At 41.2% G+C, this 19,400-nt stretch overlaps 7 protein-coding genes and 1 pseudogene across 8 annotated transcripts in view; 4 read left to right on the top strand and 4 right to left on the bottom strand.

Annotated features, from left to right (window-relative positions):
* LOC111345470 (glucose-6-phosphate exchanger SLC37A2) overlaps positions 1–19,400 on the bottom strand; it is a 28,156-nt gene that overhangs the window by 3,555 nt on the left and 5,201 nt on the right. For both annotated transcript variants that reach the window (XM_022952753.2, XM_088759593.1), the window contains 7 exons: positions 19,362–19,400; positions 16,457–16,582; positions 15,307–15,372; positions 14,355–14,427; positions 13,759–13,834; positions 13,040–13,130; positions 12,195–12,289 (listed from right to left, as the gene is read on the bottom strand). The exon at positions 19,362–19,400 is cut by the window's right edge and continues 30 nt beyond it. In XM_022952753.2, coding sequence (XP_022808488.2) covers positions 12,195–12,289; positions 13,040–13,130; positions 13,759–13,834; positions 14,355–14,427; positions 15,307–15,372; positions 16,457–16,582; positions 19,362–19,400 — 566 coding nt within the window. The remainder of the gene's footprint in view (positions 1–12,194; positions 12,290–13,039; positions 13,131–13,758; positions 13,835–14,354; positions 14,428–15,306; positions 15,373–16,456; positions 16,583–19,361) is intronic.
* LOC111345473 (histone H2A) lies at positions 6–683 on the top strand. Its single transcript, XM_022952757.2, has one exon. The coding sequence runs from the start codon at positions 101–103 to the stop codon at positions 479–481; it is 381 nt and encodes a 126-aa protein (XP_022808492.1). The 5' UTR covers positions 6–100; the 3' UTR covers positions 482–683.
* Positions 1,666–2,247, bottom strand: LOC148730885 (histone H4). The gene has a single exon (XM_088759600.1). It carries the CDS (start codon positions 2,064–2,066, stop codon positions 1,755–1,757), a length of 312 nt encoding a protein of 103 aa, XP_088615726.1. The 5' UTR covers positions 2,067–2,247; the 3' UTR covers positions 1,666–1,754.
* LOC111345471 (histone H3) lies at positions 2,559–3,645 on the top strand. The gene has a single exon (XM_022952754.2). It carries the CDS (start codon positions 2,592–2,594, stop codon positions 3,000–3,002), a length of 411 nt encoding a protein of 136 aa, XP_022808489.1. The 5' UTR covers positions 2,559–2,591; the 3' UTR covers positions 3,003–3,645.
* LOC111345472 (histone H3) lies at positions 6,416–7,646 on the bottom strand. The gene has a single exon (XM_022952756.2). It carries the CDS (start codon positions 7,530–7,532, stop codon positions 7,122–7,124), a length of 411 nt encoding a protein of 136 aa, XP_022808491.1. The 5' UTR covers positions 7,533–7,646; the 3' UTR covers positions 6,416–7,121.
* Positions 8,037–8,446, top strand: LOC111345477 (histone H4). Its single transcript, XM_022952760.2, has one exon. The coding sequence runs from the start codon at positions 8,037–8,039 to the stop codon at positions 8,346–8,348; it is 312 nt and encodes a 103-aa protein (XP_022808495.2). The 3' UTR covers positions 8,349–8,446.
* LOC111345474 (histone H2A) lies at positions 8,582–10,590 on the bottom strand. Its single transcript, XM_088759599.1, has one exon. The coding sequence runs from the start codon at positions 10,306–10,308 to the stop codon at positions 9,928–9,930; it is 381 nt and encodes a 126-aa protein (XP_088615725.1). The 5' UTR covers positions 10,309–10,590; the 3' UTR covers positions 8,582–9,927.
* LOC148730884 (histone H2B.1 pseudogene) lies at positions 10,595–12,451 on the top strand (annotated as a pseudogene).

The following is a 19,400-nucleotide window of genomic DNA, read 5'->3' as shown; positions in this document are numbered from 1 at the left end:
TTTTCGATCCTTCGTGCATAAATAACTAACCATAAATATTGGTGTTCATTCATTCTTCTGCATTCGCGCTTTGAGTGAAATATCAAAATCATTTTCAAACATGTCTGGTCGTGGCAAAGGTAAAGCTAAGGGCACCAAGTCCAAAAGCCGCTCATCTCGAGCAGGGCTTCAATTTCCAGTCGGTCGTATCCATCGTCTTCTCCGCAAAGGCAACTATGCCGAGCGAGTTGGCGCTGGCGCTCCAGTGTACTTGGCAGCAGTGCTCGAGTACTTAAGCGCTGAGATCCTTGAGTTGGCGGGCAACGCTGCTCGTGACAACAAAAAGACAAGAATCATCCCGCGTCACCTTCAGCTGGCTGTTCGTAACGACGAGGAGTTGAACAAACTGCTCGCCGGTGTCACTATTGCACAGGGAGGTGTGCTTCCCAACATCCAGGCTGTTCTTCTGCCCAAGAAGACCGAGAAGAAACCGAAAGCCTAAACAAGCTTTCGCTTCTTACACAAAACGGCTCCTTTAGGAGCCACCACTTATGATGAAAGTCCTGATCAACGGTTTTTTTATTCCTTTAATATGACATACTAAGTAAGAAATTCGCTGTGGCTAAATGCGAAAAGTGCAAGCTAGAACCTGACAAAATACCACTATCCCAGTAAAATAAAACTATCTTATGTATTCACTACAAGGAATTTCGCTTATTGTGGCAATCGTATTTGGCAATTTTTATACGCTTATACATTTCTGTCCCAAACGAGTAAGCGCTCTTATGCGAATTTGGACTCACAATGGTTCGCCGCCGAAACACAAAGTTACAACTCGCGTTGATTTATGGCCGACAAATTTTTTTACTGACCTTAAGCTCCTTTTGTCCATAAACAAAAACGACATAGTGCGATTATTCGTTACATATTACAAGCACCAATATTCTGACATTCGGTTTATGTGCGCAAATCCACAATGCGCTAGCCAGTTAATGAACCGTTAATTAATGAACGTTACAGAATTTGCGCCAAAATAGTCATCTTCTATGAGCCCCGAAGATTGCCAACTCTGCGCCAAAAAATACCGAACGCTTGCGAGTTATTAAAGCTCTTCTCGCTTTTCTATGCAATATCTTGAGCGATACTGAGTGGGTATTAAGAATGAAAAAAATACAGTATATCATTTTGCCTCACAAATGGCGCGCAATATTCGCTTCCTGTAAACCTTCGACGGAACGTTACAGAAATTGCGCCAAGATACCCAAAAGCGTGGGTGTCGTCGGCTCAGTACCAAGATAAAGAGTCTTAGCGAATCGAGGACTGAACGAGAAAATAAAAAGCGGCCGCTTGAATATTGCTCGCTAGGTTCCCTGCTAACAGAAATCCTTTTTTCCTTGTTCTTTGAGCGCAGGAGAAAAGAGACGCTGAATACAAGGAAGAGGCCTCCGCCGGGAACTCACTCTAAAACTTCAACAGAGACAAATAAGAAAGCGGTATTCTCATTCTAGCCCATAGCGTTGTATTCTCCATTATCATTCATGGCGTCTAAATCATTAGTATTTCTCAAAGAATTCTTACTGAGATAGATACACCGTGAAAACCCAACCCGAATACTGCTTATGTAAATCGGTTATCTGTCCCGTGACTCTCCAATCGTAAGAATTTATTAAAATCGGATGTTACATCAATTGCGAAAACCATTTTATTGGTCACGACTTTCTTAAGATTTGGTGGCTCCTAAAGGAGCCGTTTGTTTGTGTGTTTGAGGTGTCCGTCTAACCGCCAAATCCGTACAGAGTGCGGCCTTGTCTCTTCAGAGCGTACACCACATCCATGGCTGTCACAGTCTTCCTCTTGGCGTGCTCGGTGTATGTCACAGCATCACGGATCACGTTCTCAAGGAAAACTTTGAGAACACCACGAGTCTCCTCGTAGATCAAACCAGAGATACGCTTGACTCCACCACGGCGAGCAAGACGACGGATGGCTGGTTTAGTGATACCTTGGATGTTATCCCGAAGGATCTTTCGGTGACGCTTGGCGCCTCCTTTTCCGAGGCCTTTACCTCCTTTACCGCGACCAGACATGTTGATTACTACTCGATTGACTGAGTTATAACCGGATAAAGGACATTTTTGTTGATTTATAGCGACAACAAGGACCTCTTAGAAAACAGGAGAGACGTAGCTAGTTATTGGTTGAATGCGGAGCAAAGAGGGCAAAGGCCAAATCAATTAAACATTCTTAAAATTAAAATTAGCATGTAAGCAGTCCTTCTCGAAAGCCTGACGCTACCATTCTCTGCAAGTGTCGTCATTTATGTGTTAAAAGTTCATTTAAACTATCAATCAAGCAATTTCGTCAAGCTTTCTATCGTTTTAAAGAAAGTTTTCTTAACAGAAAAAGGTTCCAAAGCCTTTCAAACTATTCCAAGTCGATTCGGATCGAAATACAACTACACTACCTTGCGATTATTTGCATTTTTCACACTCAGCCAATCAGATCTCTTATTTTATAGCCAATCAAACACAAGCCCGCCAAGGTATAAATCGATTTGTGAGTGAATGCTGTCTCACCAGTACACTTTTTGTTGTCTTGAATCGTTCCAAAAGATGGCCCGTACAAAGCAAACTGCACGTAAATCAACCGGTGGAAAAGCTCCACGTAAGCAGCTCGCCACAAAGGCGGCTCGTAAGAGCGCTCCTGCTACCGGTGGAGTCAAGAAACCTCATCGTTACAGGCCTGGTACAGTCGCTCTTCGTGAGATCCGTCGTTACCAGAAATCCACCGAGCTGTTGATCCGCAAGCTGCCCTTCCAGCGTCTTGTGCGAGAAATCGCCCAAGATTTCAAGACCGATCTGCGTTTCCAGAGCTCGGCTGTGATGGCCCTTCAAGAAGCTAGCGAGGCCTACCTCGTTGGTCTGTTTGAAGACACCAACTTGTGCGCCATCCATGCCAAGCGCGTCACCATAATGCCCAAGGACATTCAGTTGGCCCGCCGAATCCGTGGAGAGCGAGCATAAGTGGACAGCATCCACATTCAAACAAACGGCTCCTTTAGGAGCCACCACATCAGTAAAAGCAATAGCCAATGGTAACCGGGAGTTCGACTCGAATTATTGAATATCGACAATAGTCAGTTTAGTCTTCCTGTTTCTAACTATTCAATGAGAAATCTTTTAAATAAGCTACCGTTCCATTCTAAAGACGACCAAGTATAGCTTCGGTAATAGACACGAGATTTTGATTTGTAAAATTCGGCGCGAGAACGACATGAGATGCTAATTTAAAAAGTCGGTGCGAGAACGACACACTATTATGGCAAGGAAATTGATTTTTCGTGATACGGGACTCGAGTCGCTGAAATCATTTTCGTCTTGAGTCACTTTTTTCTTTTATTACTTAGACAGACAAATGTTGGTTTGTCTGTTCTAAGTGTACTTTGACCCTGGCGTATTTGTCGATAATGAAAAGCTCGCACATACACATGCATAATGAAAATTCCCTGAAAACGTCACGCTGACCAATCGCTGAAAGAGTCAACACACGATACAAATTTTGAATGACAACATTTCATGATAGCACTACATCTAGACTAAAATGTTTCAAGATTTCTGGAAAAGTGCTCTAATGACTGTAATAATAAAGAGGTCTTCATTTTGCTTACTAAGCGCAATCTTCACAAAGCTAAGAGAGACTTTGGCGGCCAGCGTTCCACTTGATCCTTCAACAACCGATCCGGATAATAATATCATCCAAACTGATAATATTTTTCATACCCTGTTTTCATACAGTCCGCTGTATGTTTAGTACGATTCCCCTAGTCGCGCGCAAAATTCCGCAATAATTCTAGTTGCGCTCAAGCTATTGTTTTTTTATCGATTCCCTAGTCTCCTTCGCAGCCGTTGTTTGGGCTCGTCACGCAACGCTCCCTCCCCCACCATGGTGACTATCGATTCCCCAGAGGCGCGCAAGCTCCAACTGAAAGGATTTCAGTGCTTTGTTTTTCAACACGAGACGTGACGCAAAAAGTTTTGAGCGACGTATTTCCTTCAACTCGATTTACTGGTCTTCTTAGCGGTAATTTTAAAACGGGAAAGAAAACCCATGCCTAGAGAAATGGAAAACAAAAAAAAAAATTGCTTAAAACTGTGTGTCGATTTTACAAAGTGGGGATTGAAAAGGGGCACAGACAACGAGACAGTGTGGCTGAGTGGTCAGAGCGTCAGACTCGTAATCCACTGCTCCTGGGTTCGAGTCCTGCTCTGACCACTCTCTGGATTTGTTTCACGGTAGCTCCGAGTTCAAATCCTCGGCCACGCTTGTAAATAGCCAACTGGTAAATAGCCTCCGGCCAGTTGGGGTTCTTAACAATTTATGTTCAATTTGAATTATTTATTTCTGTTATTTATTGTGGGCCTCCTGGAAAGTAGCTTGTAGCTAAGTGTGGTGCCACATTAAACAAAAACTTAAACTTAACGAAACCAGGTTGGCAGTGTAAAATTATCAGGTCTCCAAGATTTTGGAATTTTTGGAAGGGAAATTATAAAGTTGACTAGGTTGAATAGTCTGCGGACCGCCGAGACAACAGCAGGCTAAACAAAATAGCGGTACTAAACTGTATTAATATACTTTGTTGATATATCCAAATTATTTCGTTACCCTCACCGACGCAGCCCCAAACAGTTTCTTTCGAAACTATTAGCCTTTATTCATTTGTATCATGTTAAAAGACTGCTAGTTCTGACCTATCAATCTTATCATAGCTTAAATACCGAGGATCTAAATATTTTAATTTCTAAGGCAAAAACGAATTACAGCTTAAGAAATTCTCTAAATTTAGAAGTGCCAAGACCAAGATCTGAAATTGGCAGGTCTTTTAAACACAGGGCCGCCTTGGTATGGAATCTTCCCCATCATGTCAAGGAATGTGCTAACTTAAGATTGTTTAAGATTAAGCTTAAGGGTAACAAGCACCTTCTCAATAGCATAAATTTTGCCAAAGGTTCCTGATGTGTTTCAATGAAACACGATGACTTCCTGTATTTTTAATTGTAAATTTAATATTTATTTGTGTTTAAGTTATCTAATTAGAATTGTATTAAAGAAGTAATTTCCCTCTGTTTTTCCAATTTTTATTATATATTTCATTGTGATTGTATTTAATTTGTAGTTAGGCAGGTCCACATCAGGACTTCGGTCTTGCCAATCCTTCTAACCTGATGTATAGATGTATGCCTGTATGTATATATGCAGTTTGCGACTGAATTTGTTTACGGCGGTCATATTAGCAAATACCGCCAGAGTAACATGACCTTGGATTTAGTTCATGTTATAAGAGCGATATAAACACAGATATGAAGTTTAATAAGTGACGAAAAAGACTGCGATCGGCGAACGCTGACGTAGTGTACAAAGTTGAGGGAAATTTTGTCAGTGTTACAAGAACCGTGTCAAGCTTCGCGCAGAGCTCGGTCAGCGATACACATCAGTCGGTGACTTACAACAAACCTCTGAAGAATAATTCGACAGGGTAAAGAACACCAAAGAGTGTAGAGAGAAGATAAGTACAGAACTGAGTGGATGTAACGTAGATTTTTGGCCTGATGTGTAGAGTTGTTGACAATACAAACTGGACGCGTTTTACTTTACCGCTGTTTACCGCTCTTTTCCGCTCTTTTAGTGAGCGAATTTATGCAAAATCTTAAATGTGTATTTTCAGGTTATATGTACGGCTCTGGAAAGTTGAAATAGATAAAGAACGAGCAATGGAGGAATTAATTTGGCGCGCATCACGCAGTCATTATAATAAAGTAGAAATGAAATACAATCTCCTACTTTCGCCGGTCATCTCTTGTAGATGGCGCTTCGCTTTCTTCAATGCAAAGCAGCAATGAAATACAATCTCTTCCTTTCGCCGGTCATCTCTTGAAGATGGCGCTTCACTCTCTACAAAGAAATTCGTGAATATGTGCTCGCGAGCAGCCCAAATTGCTGCCCATTTCTTGACTGACTTGTTTAGAAAACCGATCGGTAAACTAGGTTTCGAATCGTACTAAACATACAGAGGACTATATGATTTTCATATATTTATTCTATCTCATTCATCACTTTCACGGGTTCATTACGAATCAACTTAACGGCCTGCTCTCAGTTGGCTTGTTAGCTCAATTGGTTAGAGCGCTGCACTAGTATCGCAGAGGTCAGTGGTTCGAGTCCCGTACAGGCCTGATTTTTTTCAGGTCTGAATTTCGCTATTGCTCAAATAGCGCTATCTACTGCGAGGATCGTCCATCATACGTATACAGAGGACTGTATGAAAATAGGGTATGAAAATACTATCAGTTTGAATGATATTATCCGCGTCGGTTGTTGAAGGATCAGGTGGAACGCTGGCCGCAAAAGTCACTTTTAGGTTTGTGAAGATTGCACTTAGTAAGCAAAATGAAGACCCTTTTATAATTTCAGTAATTAGAGCACTTTTCCAGAAATCTTGAACTTTTTAGTCTCCTGGGTGAGGAGATCGAACAGTGGCTGCGAAGGAGACTACTATGGAAACATCTAGGATCAATTCTTACTTCGCGAAGAAGCAGTGCTACCATGAAATTCAGTTGTTGTAATTATATCAAATGTTATTATTCAAAATTTGTATCGCGTGTTAACTCTTTCGGCGGTTGGTAATTGTACGTATGTGCAAGCTTTTCAATCGCGACAAATACGCCAGGGTCAAACTACACCCACAAAACCAACATTTGTCTAATGAAAAGAAAAAAGTGACTTAATACGAAAATGATTTCAGCGACTTGAGTACAAATATCACGAAAATTCACATAGCCTTGCCATAATAGTGTCGTTCTCGCACCTAAATTTTTAAATCAGCATCACATGTCACATCGTTTACGCGCCGAATTTTATAAATCAAAATCTCATGTCTATTACCGAAGCTGTCCTTAGCAGTCTCTGTAATTTAACGGTAGTTTATCTAAAAGATGTTTCATTGAATAGTTAAAAACAGAAAGACTAAATTGACGAGTGTCGATATTCAGTAATTCGAGTAGAACTCCCGGTTATCATTGGCTATTGCTTTTACTGATGTGGTGGCTCCTAAAGGAGCCGTGTGTTTGAATGTGGATGCTGTCTACTTAAGCTCGCTCTCCACGGATTCGGCGGGCCAACTGAATGTCCTTGGGCATAATGGTGACACGCTTGGCGTGAATAGCGCACAAGTTGGTGTCTTCAAACAGACCAACAAGGTAGGCCTCGCTAGCTTCTTGAAGGGCCATCACAGCCGAGCTCTGGAAACGCAGATCGGTCTTGAAATCTTGGGCGATTTCTCGCACAAGACGCTGGAAGGGCAGCTTACGGATCAACAGCTCGGTGGATTTCTGGTAACGACGGATCTCACGAAGAGCGACTGTACCAGGCCTGTAACGATGAGGTTTCTTGACTCCACCGGTAGCAGGAGCGCTCTTACGAGCCGCCTTTGTGGCGAGCTGCTTACGTGGAGCTTTTCCACCGGTTGATTTACGTGCAGTTTGCTTCGTACGGGCCATGTTTTGGTTTGATTCAAGACAAGAAAAATGCTAACTGATAGTGATAGCAATCACCTACAAATCGATTTATACCTTGGCGGGCTTGTGTCTGATTGGCTATAAAATAAGAGATCTGATTGGCCGTGTATGGAAAATGCAAATTATTTCAAGGTAGTGTAGTTGTATTTCGATCTGAATCGACTTGGAATAGTTTATAATACTTTGGAACCCTTTTTGTGCTGAGAAAACCTTGTTTCAAACGATAAAAAGCTTGACGAAATTGGTTGATTGATAGTTTAAATGAACTTTTAGCACATAAATGACAGCACTTTATTCATTAGAAGAGATGGTAGCGTCAGGCTTTCGAGAAGGACTGTGTACAATTTGGCCTTTGGCCTCTTTGTTCCGCATTCAACCAATAACTAGCCACGTCTGTCTTGTTTTCTAAGAGGTCACTGTTGCCGTTATAAAGCAAAAAACAGTCCTTTACCCGCTTATATCTCAGTCAATCGAGTAGTAATCAACATGTCTGGTCGCGGTAAAGGAGGTAAAGGCCTCGGAAAAGGAGGCGCCAAGCGTCACCGAAAGATCCTTCGGGATAACATCCAAGGTATCACTAAACCAGCCATCCGTCGTCTTGCTCGCCGTGGTGGAGTCAAGCGTATCTCTGGTTTGATCTACGAGGAGACTCGTGGTGTTCTCAAAGTTTTCCTTGAGAACGTGATCCGTGATGCTGTGACATACACCGAGCACGCCAAGAGGAAGACTGTGACAGCCATGGATGTGGTGTACGCTCTGAAGAGACAAGGCCGCACTCTGTACGGATTTGGCGGTTAGACGGACACCTCAAACACACAAACAAACGGCTCCTTTAGGAGCCACCAAATCTTAAGAAAGTCGTGACCAATAAAATGGATGTCTTGATCGATAAGAAACAGCGAATAAATATTTCGTTTTGCTCAGCGAAGCGCGCGCTCGAAGGGCCACATTTATTCACTTTTCGAACACATTAAAATGTCCGTTGAAAAACGTGAATGAGATAAACTATGTGAATCTTGCTATAAAAGAGTCTAAACCTGTGGCGAGAACATTGCTTTCTTTGTCTCTGGTGGTTTAAATTCAGTTCTAATTATTTACCAACGTGATTCTGTAGATCCTTTCCCTGTTAAGTACAGAAGAGTGTAAATATTTTAATGCAAAGCACAGAAGTTCACTGTGTCCCCTCTACTAAGCACATAGTGGGTGGTTTGACCACGTGAAATGTTGTGGCCGTTATAATTACTGAGATGACCACAGGTCGATTTCACTCATGGAAATCCCTCAGAGCTAATGGGAAACAATAGACCTTGGCGCACATAAGTTTCTGGTACTTTGATGGTTTGGGAGCAGTACGAAGAAAAAATTTCAATATTAACCTCCAGGCGTGACAATTTTGGCGCAATTCATGTAACGATCTAGATAGGTTGCAGAGTAGTAGCCGGCTGACGCATTGCTGATTTGCGCACATAATATTCATCGAGTGGTCTAAGGAAAAGAAAGAATATTTATCATTTTAGAAAAGTTAACGACTCAGTGACTTTTCGTTACTGAACCTGCAATAAAAACCACGCTTTTGGACTTTCTGGCACAGTTTCTGTAACGTTTTTTTTTTAAAGCAAGCGAATATACACCCGCCTTTTGTGAATCAAAATTTCACATTGTTGACGCTTAGTACACACTTTTCAGTGTAATCCCAAGTGCAAAATATTGCGAAGTCTTTTTAAAAGAAGAAAAGCCATAAGAGCTTTGGACAATCGGGATTTATCGGGTATTGATTTGCTGCATATAAATATTCGTTACTTTCTTTACTTGGCGCAGTGTGGATAAGAAGATAAAATGCCAGAAATTTTGGCGCAATTTGTAACGGTCCAGTGATATAGCAGAATAACCGGCTAGCGTCGTGGATTTGCTCCCATAAATCACATATCAGAATTAGTGTTCTTTAATCTGAAAGATCATACTATATCGTTCTTGGCGAAAGAATTTTAATTCACAACACAAACGAACTTCTTTGACCATGAACCGATGTGAGTTAAAAGCAGAGGGATTTTGGCGCCAAATCATTTTAAGTCCAAATTAGCATCAGTGAAAGCCCGCCAAGATATTTTGGTACGGGTGCTCGTGATATTCGTAACGAACTCGTAACTGTGAAAAAATATTGACCACAACTCTGACATCTATACAGCAAGCGACTGCTTTTCCATGTAGTGATTTAATAATATTTTTTTTTTTTTAAACTGGGAGAGTGGCATCACTTCTGTTCAGGGTGTTTTTTGTATTTTCGACAAACATAAAAGGAATAAAAGACCGTTGATCAAGACTTTTGTCGTGTGTGGTGGCTCCTAGAGGAGCCGTTTTATGTGAGAAGATAGCTGACTTAAGCTTTCGGTTTCTTCTCGGTCTTCTTGGGCAGGAGAACAGCCTGGATGTTAGGAAGAACACCTCCCTGTGCAATAGTAACACCGGCGAGCAGTTTGTTCAACTCCTCGTCATTACGGACAGCCAGCTGAAGGTGACGCGGGATGATTCTTGTCTTTTTGTTGTCACGAGCAGCGTTGCCCGCCAACTCAAGGATCTCAGCGCTTAAGTACTCGAGCACTGCTGCCAAGTACACTGGAGCGCCAGCGCCAACTCGCTCGGCATAGTTGCCTTTGCGGAGAAGACGATGGATTCGACCGACTGGAAATTGAAGCCCTGCACGGGATGAGCGGCTTTTCGACTTGGTGCCCTTAGCTTTTCCTTTACCACGACCAGACATGTTTGAAAATGATTTTGAAATTTCACTTAAAGCGCGAATGCAGAAGAATGAATGAACACCAATATTTATGGTTAGTTATTTATGCACGAAGGATCGAAAAGCGCCAATCATATCTTTACTGACCGATTGAATTTCAATAGCCGTTTGTCTTTTGTTTGTTTACAAACGAAATGGCCTACAAAGAAATTTGACCTCAAGGGTCAGTTCGTGCTGATGACCAATCAGTAATCGAGGATTTCGATCCGTAGGATAATTGATCTTTCCGTCTATTCACTATAAATTACAGAAACATGTAGTTGACCGGCATTACAGTTGTTACTGTTCTTCAGAAATCATGGCTCCCAAAGTTGCAGGAAAGAAAGGCGAGAAGAAAGCCGGTAAGGCAAAGGCTATTGCTGCTGATGGAAAGAAGAAGAGAAGAGGAAAGAGAAAGGAAAGCTATGCTATCTACATCTACAAAGTGTTGAAGCAAGTTCACCCCGACACTGGTATCTCCAGCAAAGCCATGGGCATCATGAACTCGTTCGTCAACGACATCTTTGAGCGCATCGCCACCGAAGCCTCCCGTCTGGCTCACTACAACAAGAAATCGACCATTAGCTCCCGCGAGATTCAGACCGCCATCAGGCTGCTTCTGCCCGGTGAACTGGCCAAACACGCCGTCAGCGAAGGAACCAAGGCTGTGACCAAGTACACCAGCAGCAAGTAAACTCACTTTGTGGGTTTCCCGCCAAAAAACAAACGGCTCTTTTAGGAGCCACCAAATGTTATAAAAGTCTGGTCAACGTACCACGAGAATCCAAACTTAATCGACCTATTTTTTTTTTCATGTTCGCATTTTCCCGCCGAATATTTAAAGTAGTTATCCATCGCAGAAAGACAAGGTACCTCCCTGGTTGGTTCGCAGACCCGTTGAAATTCAGTCACCTACTTGTTAGATCTAAGTGGAGAGCCTTAACATGTTTGATTTCAAACTGAAAGTTCGTGTAACAGAAGTTAACGCGAGACACGTGCGCGTCTGAGCTGAAGGGAACGTGTGGCTCTCGCTATTTGCGCGTGGAAGGTTACATTCTTTATTACATCCATTTTAAAATCACTGGTGGTCCCTGTAATCTAATTGGTGCGATTTATTCACGAATCGCACCATTTTTTGCTCCAACTCGCATCATTTTACGCTTGATTGAGTTTTTGACACATGACGTCAGTCTTTCTGTTTTGCATACAAAATAAGATGTAAAAGCGTTTCCGTTTCCACTTATTATTTAAAAACCGGCTCAGTAATGCATCAGTAAAATATTTGAATTGACCAAGTCCTGTATTTGGGCGATTTCAAAATGGATGTAATAAAGTAGTAACTGAACCTCGTGTCGTGCAATTTTGGTCTGAAATCATACTTGTGATTTCAAATCGAACTCGCGCTGCGCGCTCGTTCGATTTTGAAATCACGCGTATGATTTCAGCCCAAATTGCACTTCACTCAGTTCAATTACCATTATTAAATCGTTCCAGTCGCTGAAGCGAGAAGAAAGCTGATACGCAACATACTTAATTGAAGTTGAAGTTCACTGATGCTAACCTTTGTCGGGCTTCAGAGACGGTGGAGCGTTTTAAGACGTGAGGGCTGTAAGGGCTCATCTTTCATCCAGCCATGCGCATACCCCACTCAAATTTTTCAAAATTCCCCTTGCGTTGTTCGTTGGATTGTTCTTCGCAATCTTTACAATTTCGAGCGTGTCTGTTATAAACTTATGATTCACCCTTCATTTTGTCCGATATTTTTTACGCAGTCTTTCGCTTGTCCCGAGGCTCTCGTGCAATAGTTTAACGCGGATATCATAGAACTGTAATTCACACACGCCTACTAAAATAATTATCAACCATTTTACCTATTTACGACGAAGCCCAGTGCAGTAGTACCCACGACTCCTCCAATTTCAAACATTGTGGACAAGTAGCCGGCCTGGAGTTTGGTGTAGTTGAGCTACGGGGAGGAGAAATTCCGTCTTGGTCACTCACTCATGGGAGCTAAAAGGGTTATCAGAGAGAGGTGCCAAACTAGAGCACGTAGGGTATATCAGAGTCCCACTTATCTACTCCGAGCATCAGTTTATTGGTTACCGTAATAAAACTGTTTAAGCATACCGTTGCGATCATATCTCTTTCTTCTTTTGAGCCTGCAGAACTAGCCTAATTATTGCGTCTTTCAGTCGAACGGAGGCAACCGCGAGGTGCAGGTGGCGCGAACGTTTCGCATTCCCCCAGCGTTTGTCTCCGTTCACCGGTTGTAAAACGCAAAAAAACTACGCCCGTTCAGCATGCTGCAGGTTATCTTTTAATTATAACTCTCAATTAGTAAGCGCGTTATGATTGGTTAAGTTAGCAGGCTGTATTTCACGTCACCTCCCCCCACCCCACCCCCCCCCCCACTTTTACTGAACTGAAACCTTCCCCCTCCATTTGAATTCAGAGATATAATAACGGTAAACAACTTGCTAACTTAGTTTTCTTGATCTGCACTGTAAGTTACGGAACCTTGATTTTTTTCCCCTGCTCTAAATCACGCTGGGCCATAAATTCAAGCGGAAAAAATTGATCCGTAACTTACAGTACAGTCCTTGGACTCGGTTGACCAGAGTCGTGAGAGGAATGGTAACATACCCATAGAAGAAATCTGAGGCAAAATACTTGAAGAGTCTTTGAAATATCATGAATGGATAATAACTGTACTTACCGCTTGGTAAAGATACATTGGCAGCCACATGTACATACAGTATCTGACTAACTTCACACAACAAGTAGCCCAGCTAAGTTCTGGGATCATCCTAAACACAAGTTAAAATGTTCAGATATGAGGCACTTACTGTACATCTCAATGGAATGCAATACAAATACACTTCAGAAACAGAGGTTTATGGCTTAAGGCCTGGGCCCCAGGAAGACTCATGGACGCTGACGACAAGGGACCAGTTATTCAAAGGGGCAGATAACATTATCCAATAGAAAAATCACTATCCAGAGGATAAATGATGACCAACATCATTCCGCTATCCCCCAGTGGCTAGCATTATTCACCCTTTAAACAACTAGAGCCAGTAAAACACGGCAAAGCAAATATGAAGATAAAGGTAAAGTTTGTTTATTTATGAGCCAAGTGGGCCATCAGACCAGTGCTTAACTCCGGTTTCCATAGCATGAAGCGACTAGGAGTATTTCTACTCCCCCCTGTATCAGTTGCTACTCCATCGTAGGGTTACCCCGGCATTAAATTCACCAGTAACACATTAAACACCTGGGTGAATAGAGGCACCGTGAGAGTAAAGTGTCTTGCCCAAGTACACATCACGATGTCCCCGGCCAGGGCTCAAAACCTGGACCACTCGATCTGGAATCAAGCACACTAATCATATGAGGCCACTGCGCCTCCAAGGTAGCAAATGTTAAACCTCTTACCTTAAACTCCACAATTGAGCATAGCTGAGTTGAGCTTGTGTGTTAGCAGTTTCTGGAGTACTTGAAGGTGCTTCAGCTGATTCATCAAACAAACAGAGATAAGATATAAACTAAGGAAGTACGTGGTGTTGCCTTAAAAGAGGGTATCCCAATGTGATGTGGTTTTATCAACTCACTTGATTAAATGTTCACTGGCCACCATTTTTTTTTTTGAGCTGACATTACAAGTGTTAGCGCTTGAGTGCTAACTCTGAGCTAAAGGGTCAACTAAGCCCTTTGCTGGTGCAAAAGAGCTGATAAAGGGTTCACACTCAAAAAATCAGCTTTGCCTGCCACGTTAATTCACAAAATCAACTCAGATAATGAACCAAATTAACCCGAGATAAGATGAAAGTAATTAAATAAAATGTGTTTTCTCCTCACACTTTCCATGCATTATCCCACGCACAGGTTTTGAGAATACAAAAGCATTATCAGCTAGATTAAGTTATCCTGATTAAATAGTAAATCCTCTTAATAAAACTAAATCTGATTGTATAGTGACTAAAAAGGAGAATTATTCATTTGATCTGGGCAGTTTAAGAATAATCATTCACCTGCATTTGCATCAGGAATCCCAAGCTCTGAAGGAGAACTGAGGAATAAGAAATCCAGAATACCAATGCTACCCTGTAAAAGGATATTACATGTAAAAGGTCTGTTTAGGACGTAAAACTCGTAGCCTGTCTTCCCACTTGGTGCCCCAAGTATTAGTGCCAGGGCACAGCACAAAATGGTGCTGTGTTCAGACACAGGCTACCCAACATATCAGTACAATGTCAAGACCTTGTACCCAGGCACAAACACAGTGACTGAACTCTGGGGTAGGTACTTGAAAAAAAAGGTGTGTTCACATTAGTGCCCATCAAAAATCGTACTTGGGCACCATGCTCAAGCACCAAGTGTGAACACAGTGCTAGCCTTAGACAACTTCAACACTGACAGGCAAATTATAGACTGAAATGACAGAAGATCGTAGAAGAAGTTATGCAAGAAGGGAAGGTTGACTATTTGCATGTTGTCTGAGTTTAGTTTGTCAAATTTCAATGAAGGATTTTTATTTCTCAGAGGAACCTCTCTTATTGAATTTTTTTTCAAATTTCAATGAAGGATTTTTATTTCTCAGAGGATTCTCTCTTATTGAATTTTTTTCAAATTTCAATGAAGGATTTTTATTTCTCAGAGGAACCTCTCTTATTGAATTTTTTTCAAATTTCAATGAAGGATTTTTATTTCTCAGAGGAACCTCTCTCATTGAATTTTTTTCTCTTGTAAGAAAGGTTGTTAAACTTTTAACCCCTAAGTGTGACTGGTATCTAGTTTCTCCTGAAAATATCAACCTTAAATCAATACTGTAAGGTCACGAGAATAAACAAAATTATCACCAACTAAAGAAGCTCTTGATTGTTAAACAAATTCTCCTTGTCAGCACCTCAGGAAATGTATAGAGAACAGTATGGAGAATAAATATGCATACTCAAGAGTTAAATGACTTGATAGAAAGCCTACCACAATCACAGATGGAATGAAAAAGACCATTTTCATATCTGGAGCAAACAAAGACAGCAGTTGAACCTGCAAGGAAAAAACACTTCCATTTGTTCCAAATAATAATGACTTGGAGAAATTTACCATCAAAAGAAAACTTCTCTTAACTCTTTAATTTTCATGAGTGACCACAACAGATATCAGTACAAAATCAAGAGACAAGTTGTAAGAATAAATAAAAATATTGTTTAATAACGGTAATTAGACTGAGCGGAGACCAATTCAATCTGTAACCATGGAAGTGAGTAACAAAAGCAGGAGTCCAGTTTGATTATCAGCAAGACATGATTACACAGACAGAACTGGACGACACAAAGTTTGGTTACCGATTAAAAACTATGCCATAATTTGAGAAAAAAAACTGAACATCCGTTAAACATTTTCATTAAAAAAGAAAACTTGGCAGATTGTGCAACAACAGCAGCACACATGATGCATTTTGTCCAGGCACATACACTAGCATGACACATTAAATTTCCCTTAACTGTCCTATTACACTGTCCAATAATTATTACAGTTGAACCTCGGTTATCTGGACCATTCGATTATCTGGACTTTCTTCTCTGGTCCCAATTTTTTCATGAATATTACTTAGTTGCCATGATCTTGAAAACTCAAAGCGATCAATTCAAGCTACAAGTCTTTGAAGTAAACAAACATGCTTGAACGTTTTAGACCTTTGTAAATACCTAAACTGAAAGTTTGTTTGTAAATACATACAGGCTGTGTAGATTTCACCATTAAAATGATGTTTTCTTTGCTGTATACCTTTTGTGTACATTTCTATCTCATTAAATTAATATTCATATTTTCAATTATCTGGACTCTCGATTATCCGGACTATTTATTGAGGTCCTGACGAGTCCGGATAACCAAGGTTCGACTGTACAAGCATGACACCTTAACTGTCCTATTAGTGCTCAAATCTGGCTGGTGATGACCAATCACATCAGAGAATTTTGCTTAACTAAAAGTACTGTTTTGATTAGGGGGATTATTGGTTGATCTAATTCCAAGTTCCCTGAACTAACATCATAAGAATTGTACGGAAAACAGTAGAGAGAGTTTCTGATGAGATCTTGGAAGTCAAACAGTTGACAGCAATACTTACAGCCATAGCTGTTCCTAGAATTCCTCCTGCAAAACTACTGGTGCCAAACAAACCAAAAATAGTCATCCTCTGCTGGTTGGTAAACCATCCAGTCAGTGATTTAACTGCATTTGGCCAGGCTGTAGACTGAGATGAACATTTGTTGTTAATTTAGTTATTACTAATGACATCTTTATTGTTAGTACTTTTGAGTATTTAAGGATTTGCACATTCAAGGTACTGGAGCAGAAACAATAGTACATAGGAATAAAGGCTGATAGTTTAGAAAGAAACTGTTTGGGGCTGCGTCGGTGGGGGTAACGAAATAATTTGGACATATCAACAAAGTTGAAATGGTAAATTGGCCACCGTAACGATTACAAAAGCTGACGTTTCGAGCGTTAGCCCTTCGTCGAAAGCCCTTTCGCTGCGACGAAGGGCTAACGCTCAAGACATCAGCTTTTGTAATCGTTACGGTGGCCAATTTACCATTTCAACTTTGTTGATATATCCAAATTAAATAGGACATAGGTCCACTACGAGGTTTAAGCTCTAACAAACCCACCCATCCCACCCCAGGGGAGGACATCCATCACACAGTAATCTCGTGCATGGGAAATAAACGTCTCCTACCCCCAACCCTGCAGGAGACAGGACCTCCATTTAATCGTCCCTAATCCGAGAAGACTAGAATATCTAACCATTTCTTGATGTTCTAGAAAGGTAGCATATTCTTCTAAATTATTTTAAGACCTTGTCTGAGTGTTGGTCCAGCCAGGGCTGGAACCCTCGACCTCCCACACAACAGTCCAGCGCTCTATCCATTGAGCTAACCGGGAGGCGGTTAAATGTATCATATGATAATTTCTATCATATCATATCATGTTAAATGTAATATCAAATTATAATGAGAAATTGAAGATGGTAAACTTTGAGCTTGGCAAAGATCTAGCAAAAGATGTTTTTTGCCTTGTCACAAGCAGGGGACAAAGAAAAAGTTAATTCTGAGTCCCCGCGAGGAATCAAATCTCAGACCTTAGGATGCCATGCTCCAATACTCTATCACTGAGCTGCAGAGACATAATGGCAAGCAGAGCCATTGCGAAGTTCAGATAAGACATGCTTCCTGCATAGTGCTCAGGGTTCTCAATAAGTTTTGATGTAGATGGCTGAAACATAAAGGTGGGCGGTGGGAGAAGCAAGTACCACAGGCATGAGCCTCCGAGGGGGTCTGGCAGCATGCCCCCTCGACTCCCCCCCCCCCCCCCCTCCGAAAAACTTCAAAATATAGAAGGTTAGATTTGCCATTTTGAGCCTTTGGGCAAACAAATTTGGTTTTAAGAAATAATTTTTTTATTAGAGACAACCATAAATTTTACTGAACATCTTTCTTTTCTTGGAATCCTAACAATGGGACCAGACTACACCCCAAAAAGGGCAGTAGTTTTCTCACCTTCATCTACCTGGCTTTCCGTTCTTTGTGATTTACAGAAATATCGATCAATTCCAGGCTGGCTTGAAGTGGGTTTTCTTTTACTCATGGGTACTCTATAATTAATTATATACTAAGATTTCATGCCTTCTTCTAACACGCCGAATGCCACACCGCACTTGTTGACAACAAACACCGGTCAGTGGAATTCCGCAGAAGGTAGAAGACGCGCATTGGCATTGTGTAATACGTTTTGCTGCTTAAAACGGCTTTCAAGTGTTACTCGTTTGATTCACGCGATTTTTAACCTTGAAATCTACGTTTAGATACAAAATAAGGAGGCAAGCTTGTCACCGAAAAGTAGGCAGCTCTAAATTTAAGGTAGCCGGTTTTTTAGCCGGCTGCCGGCACTTAAATGAGAACCCTGAGTGCTAGGATAAGCAATGTCAATTCAGTAGCATCATGTTTGTAAGTATTTAGAGTTTGGTAAAGAAATAGCAAGAGATGTTTTTTCATCTTGTTGTGAGCATGGACAAAGAAAATATTGGAGTCCCTAGAGGACTCGAAGGTTTGATGATTGAACTATACCTTTTACCTATTTCTTTACACAACTCAAAATTTAGCCTCTTGTTAATTTTATTTTCAGATATCTTAATTGTATGCCTTTGGTTAGTCTGTGTTGCAGCCCTTGCCGTCTGTGTTCATCCTAAAAGGATTTGAACAAAGGATTTGCACAAAGGATTCGCACAAAGGATTCGCACAAAGGTGTAAGGTGGAAGTGAGCCAAACATCAAGGAGCAAATCATGTGGGTTTTCTAATTTGTTTGCTTTCATCCTACACCCTGGGACAACTGACCATGCTTCTTCCCCTTCTCAAAGGCTAGGAAGGGAAGGGAGGGGAGGGGAAGGACGGAATGGAACATATCATGAACATACCATGCTCTGTTAAGCAGAAATCCAAGCTCAAAATATTGTTTAACCTTAAATTATAAAATGGATGCCAAATATGAAATTTTGGTGGCCACACATTTGTGCAGCCGCAGTATTTCATAATGTACAAAACTGTTCACCACACAGCTTATCTTTGGAGTGAGCAGTATATATAGCTGGCATTTATTTCCACGAAAGAAAACATTACAGCATGATTTACAACTAAATGAAAATGTTTATCTCACTTTGACTACAGACCATAAAACCAAAGTTACACCCAAGCGAGAAAACACGGATCGCCATCTTGGCCCCTTATCCTGCAAACTTAGTAACTTATGATCTATTTTTCCAACTGTCATAGTGACCAAAACAGTTGCAGCTTGCATCACCACTTTGGAGTCAAACTTACAGAGCATTTTAAGACACAATTTCGCTTTTCCCATCTCCCCAGAGTGACAGAAGAGCCTGTTCTTAACTTCGTGATGGATTCACCACAAGAACCTATTTACATAAGTATGGGCCACATAACTTGTGGAAAATAAAATATATTAAAACAATACAAACCTGAGCTGTTCCGTTGAAGAAAAGGAGAACTGTAAATAT

This window comes from Stylophora pistillata, chromosome 5 (assembly GCF_964205215.1).
Source record: "Stylophora pistillata chromosome 5, jaStyPist1.2, whole genome shotgun sequence".
In the NCBI taxonomy this organism is placed as follows: domain Eukaryota; kingdom Metazoa; phylum Cnidaria; class Anthozoa; order Scleractinia; family Pocilloporidae; genus Stylophora; species Stylophora pistillata.
This window is presented reverse-complemented; position numbering and strand designations above follow the sequence as displayed.

Coding starts and splice junctions, on each gene's coding strand:
- LOC111345473 (XM_022952757.2), top strand. CDS start 101: ATGTCTGGTCGTGGCAAAGGTAAAGCTAAGGGCACCAAGTCCAAAAGC.
- LOC148730885 (XM_088759600.1), bottom strand. CDS start 2,066: ATGTCTGGTCGCGGTAAAGGAGGTAAAGGCCTCGGAAAAGGAGGCGCC.
- LOC111345471 (XM_022952754.2), top strand. CDS start 2,592: ATGGCCCGTACAAAGCAAACTGCACGTAAATCAACCGGTGGAAAAGCT.
- LOC111345477 (XM_022952760.2), top strand. CDS start 8,037: ATGTCTGGTCGCGGTAAAGGAGGTAAAGGCCTCGGAAAAGGAGGCGCC.
- LOC111345472 (XM_022952756.2), bottom strand. CDS start 7,532: ATGGCCCGTACGAAGCAAACTGCACGTAAATCAACCGGTGGAAAAGCT.
- LOC111345474 (XM_088759599.1), bottom strand. CDS start 10,308: ATGTCTGGTCGTGGTAAAGGAAAAGCTAAGGGCACCAAGTCGAAAAGC.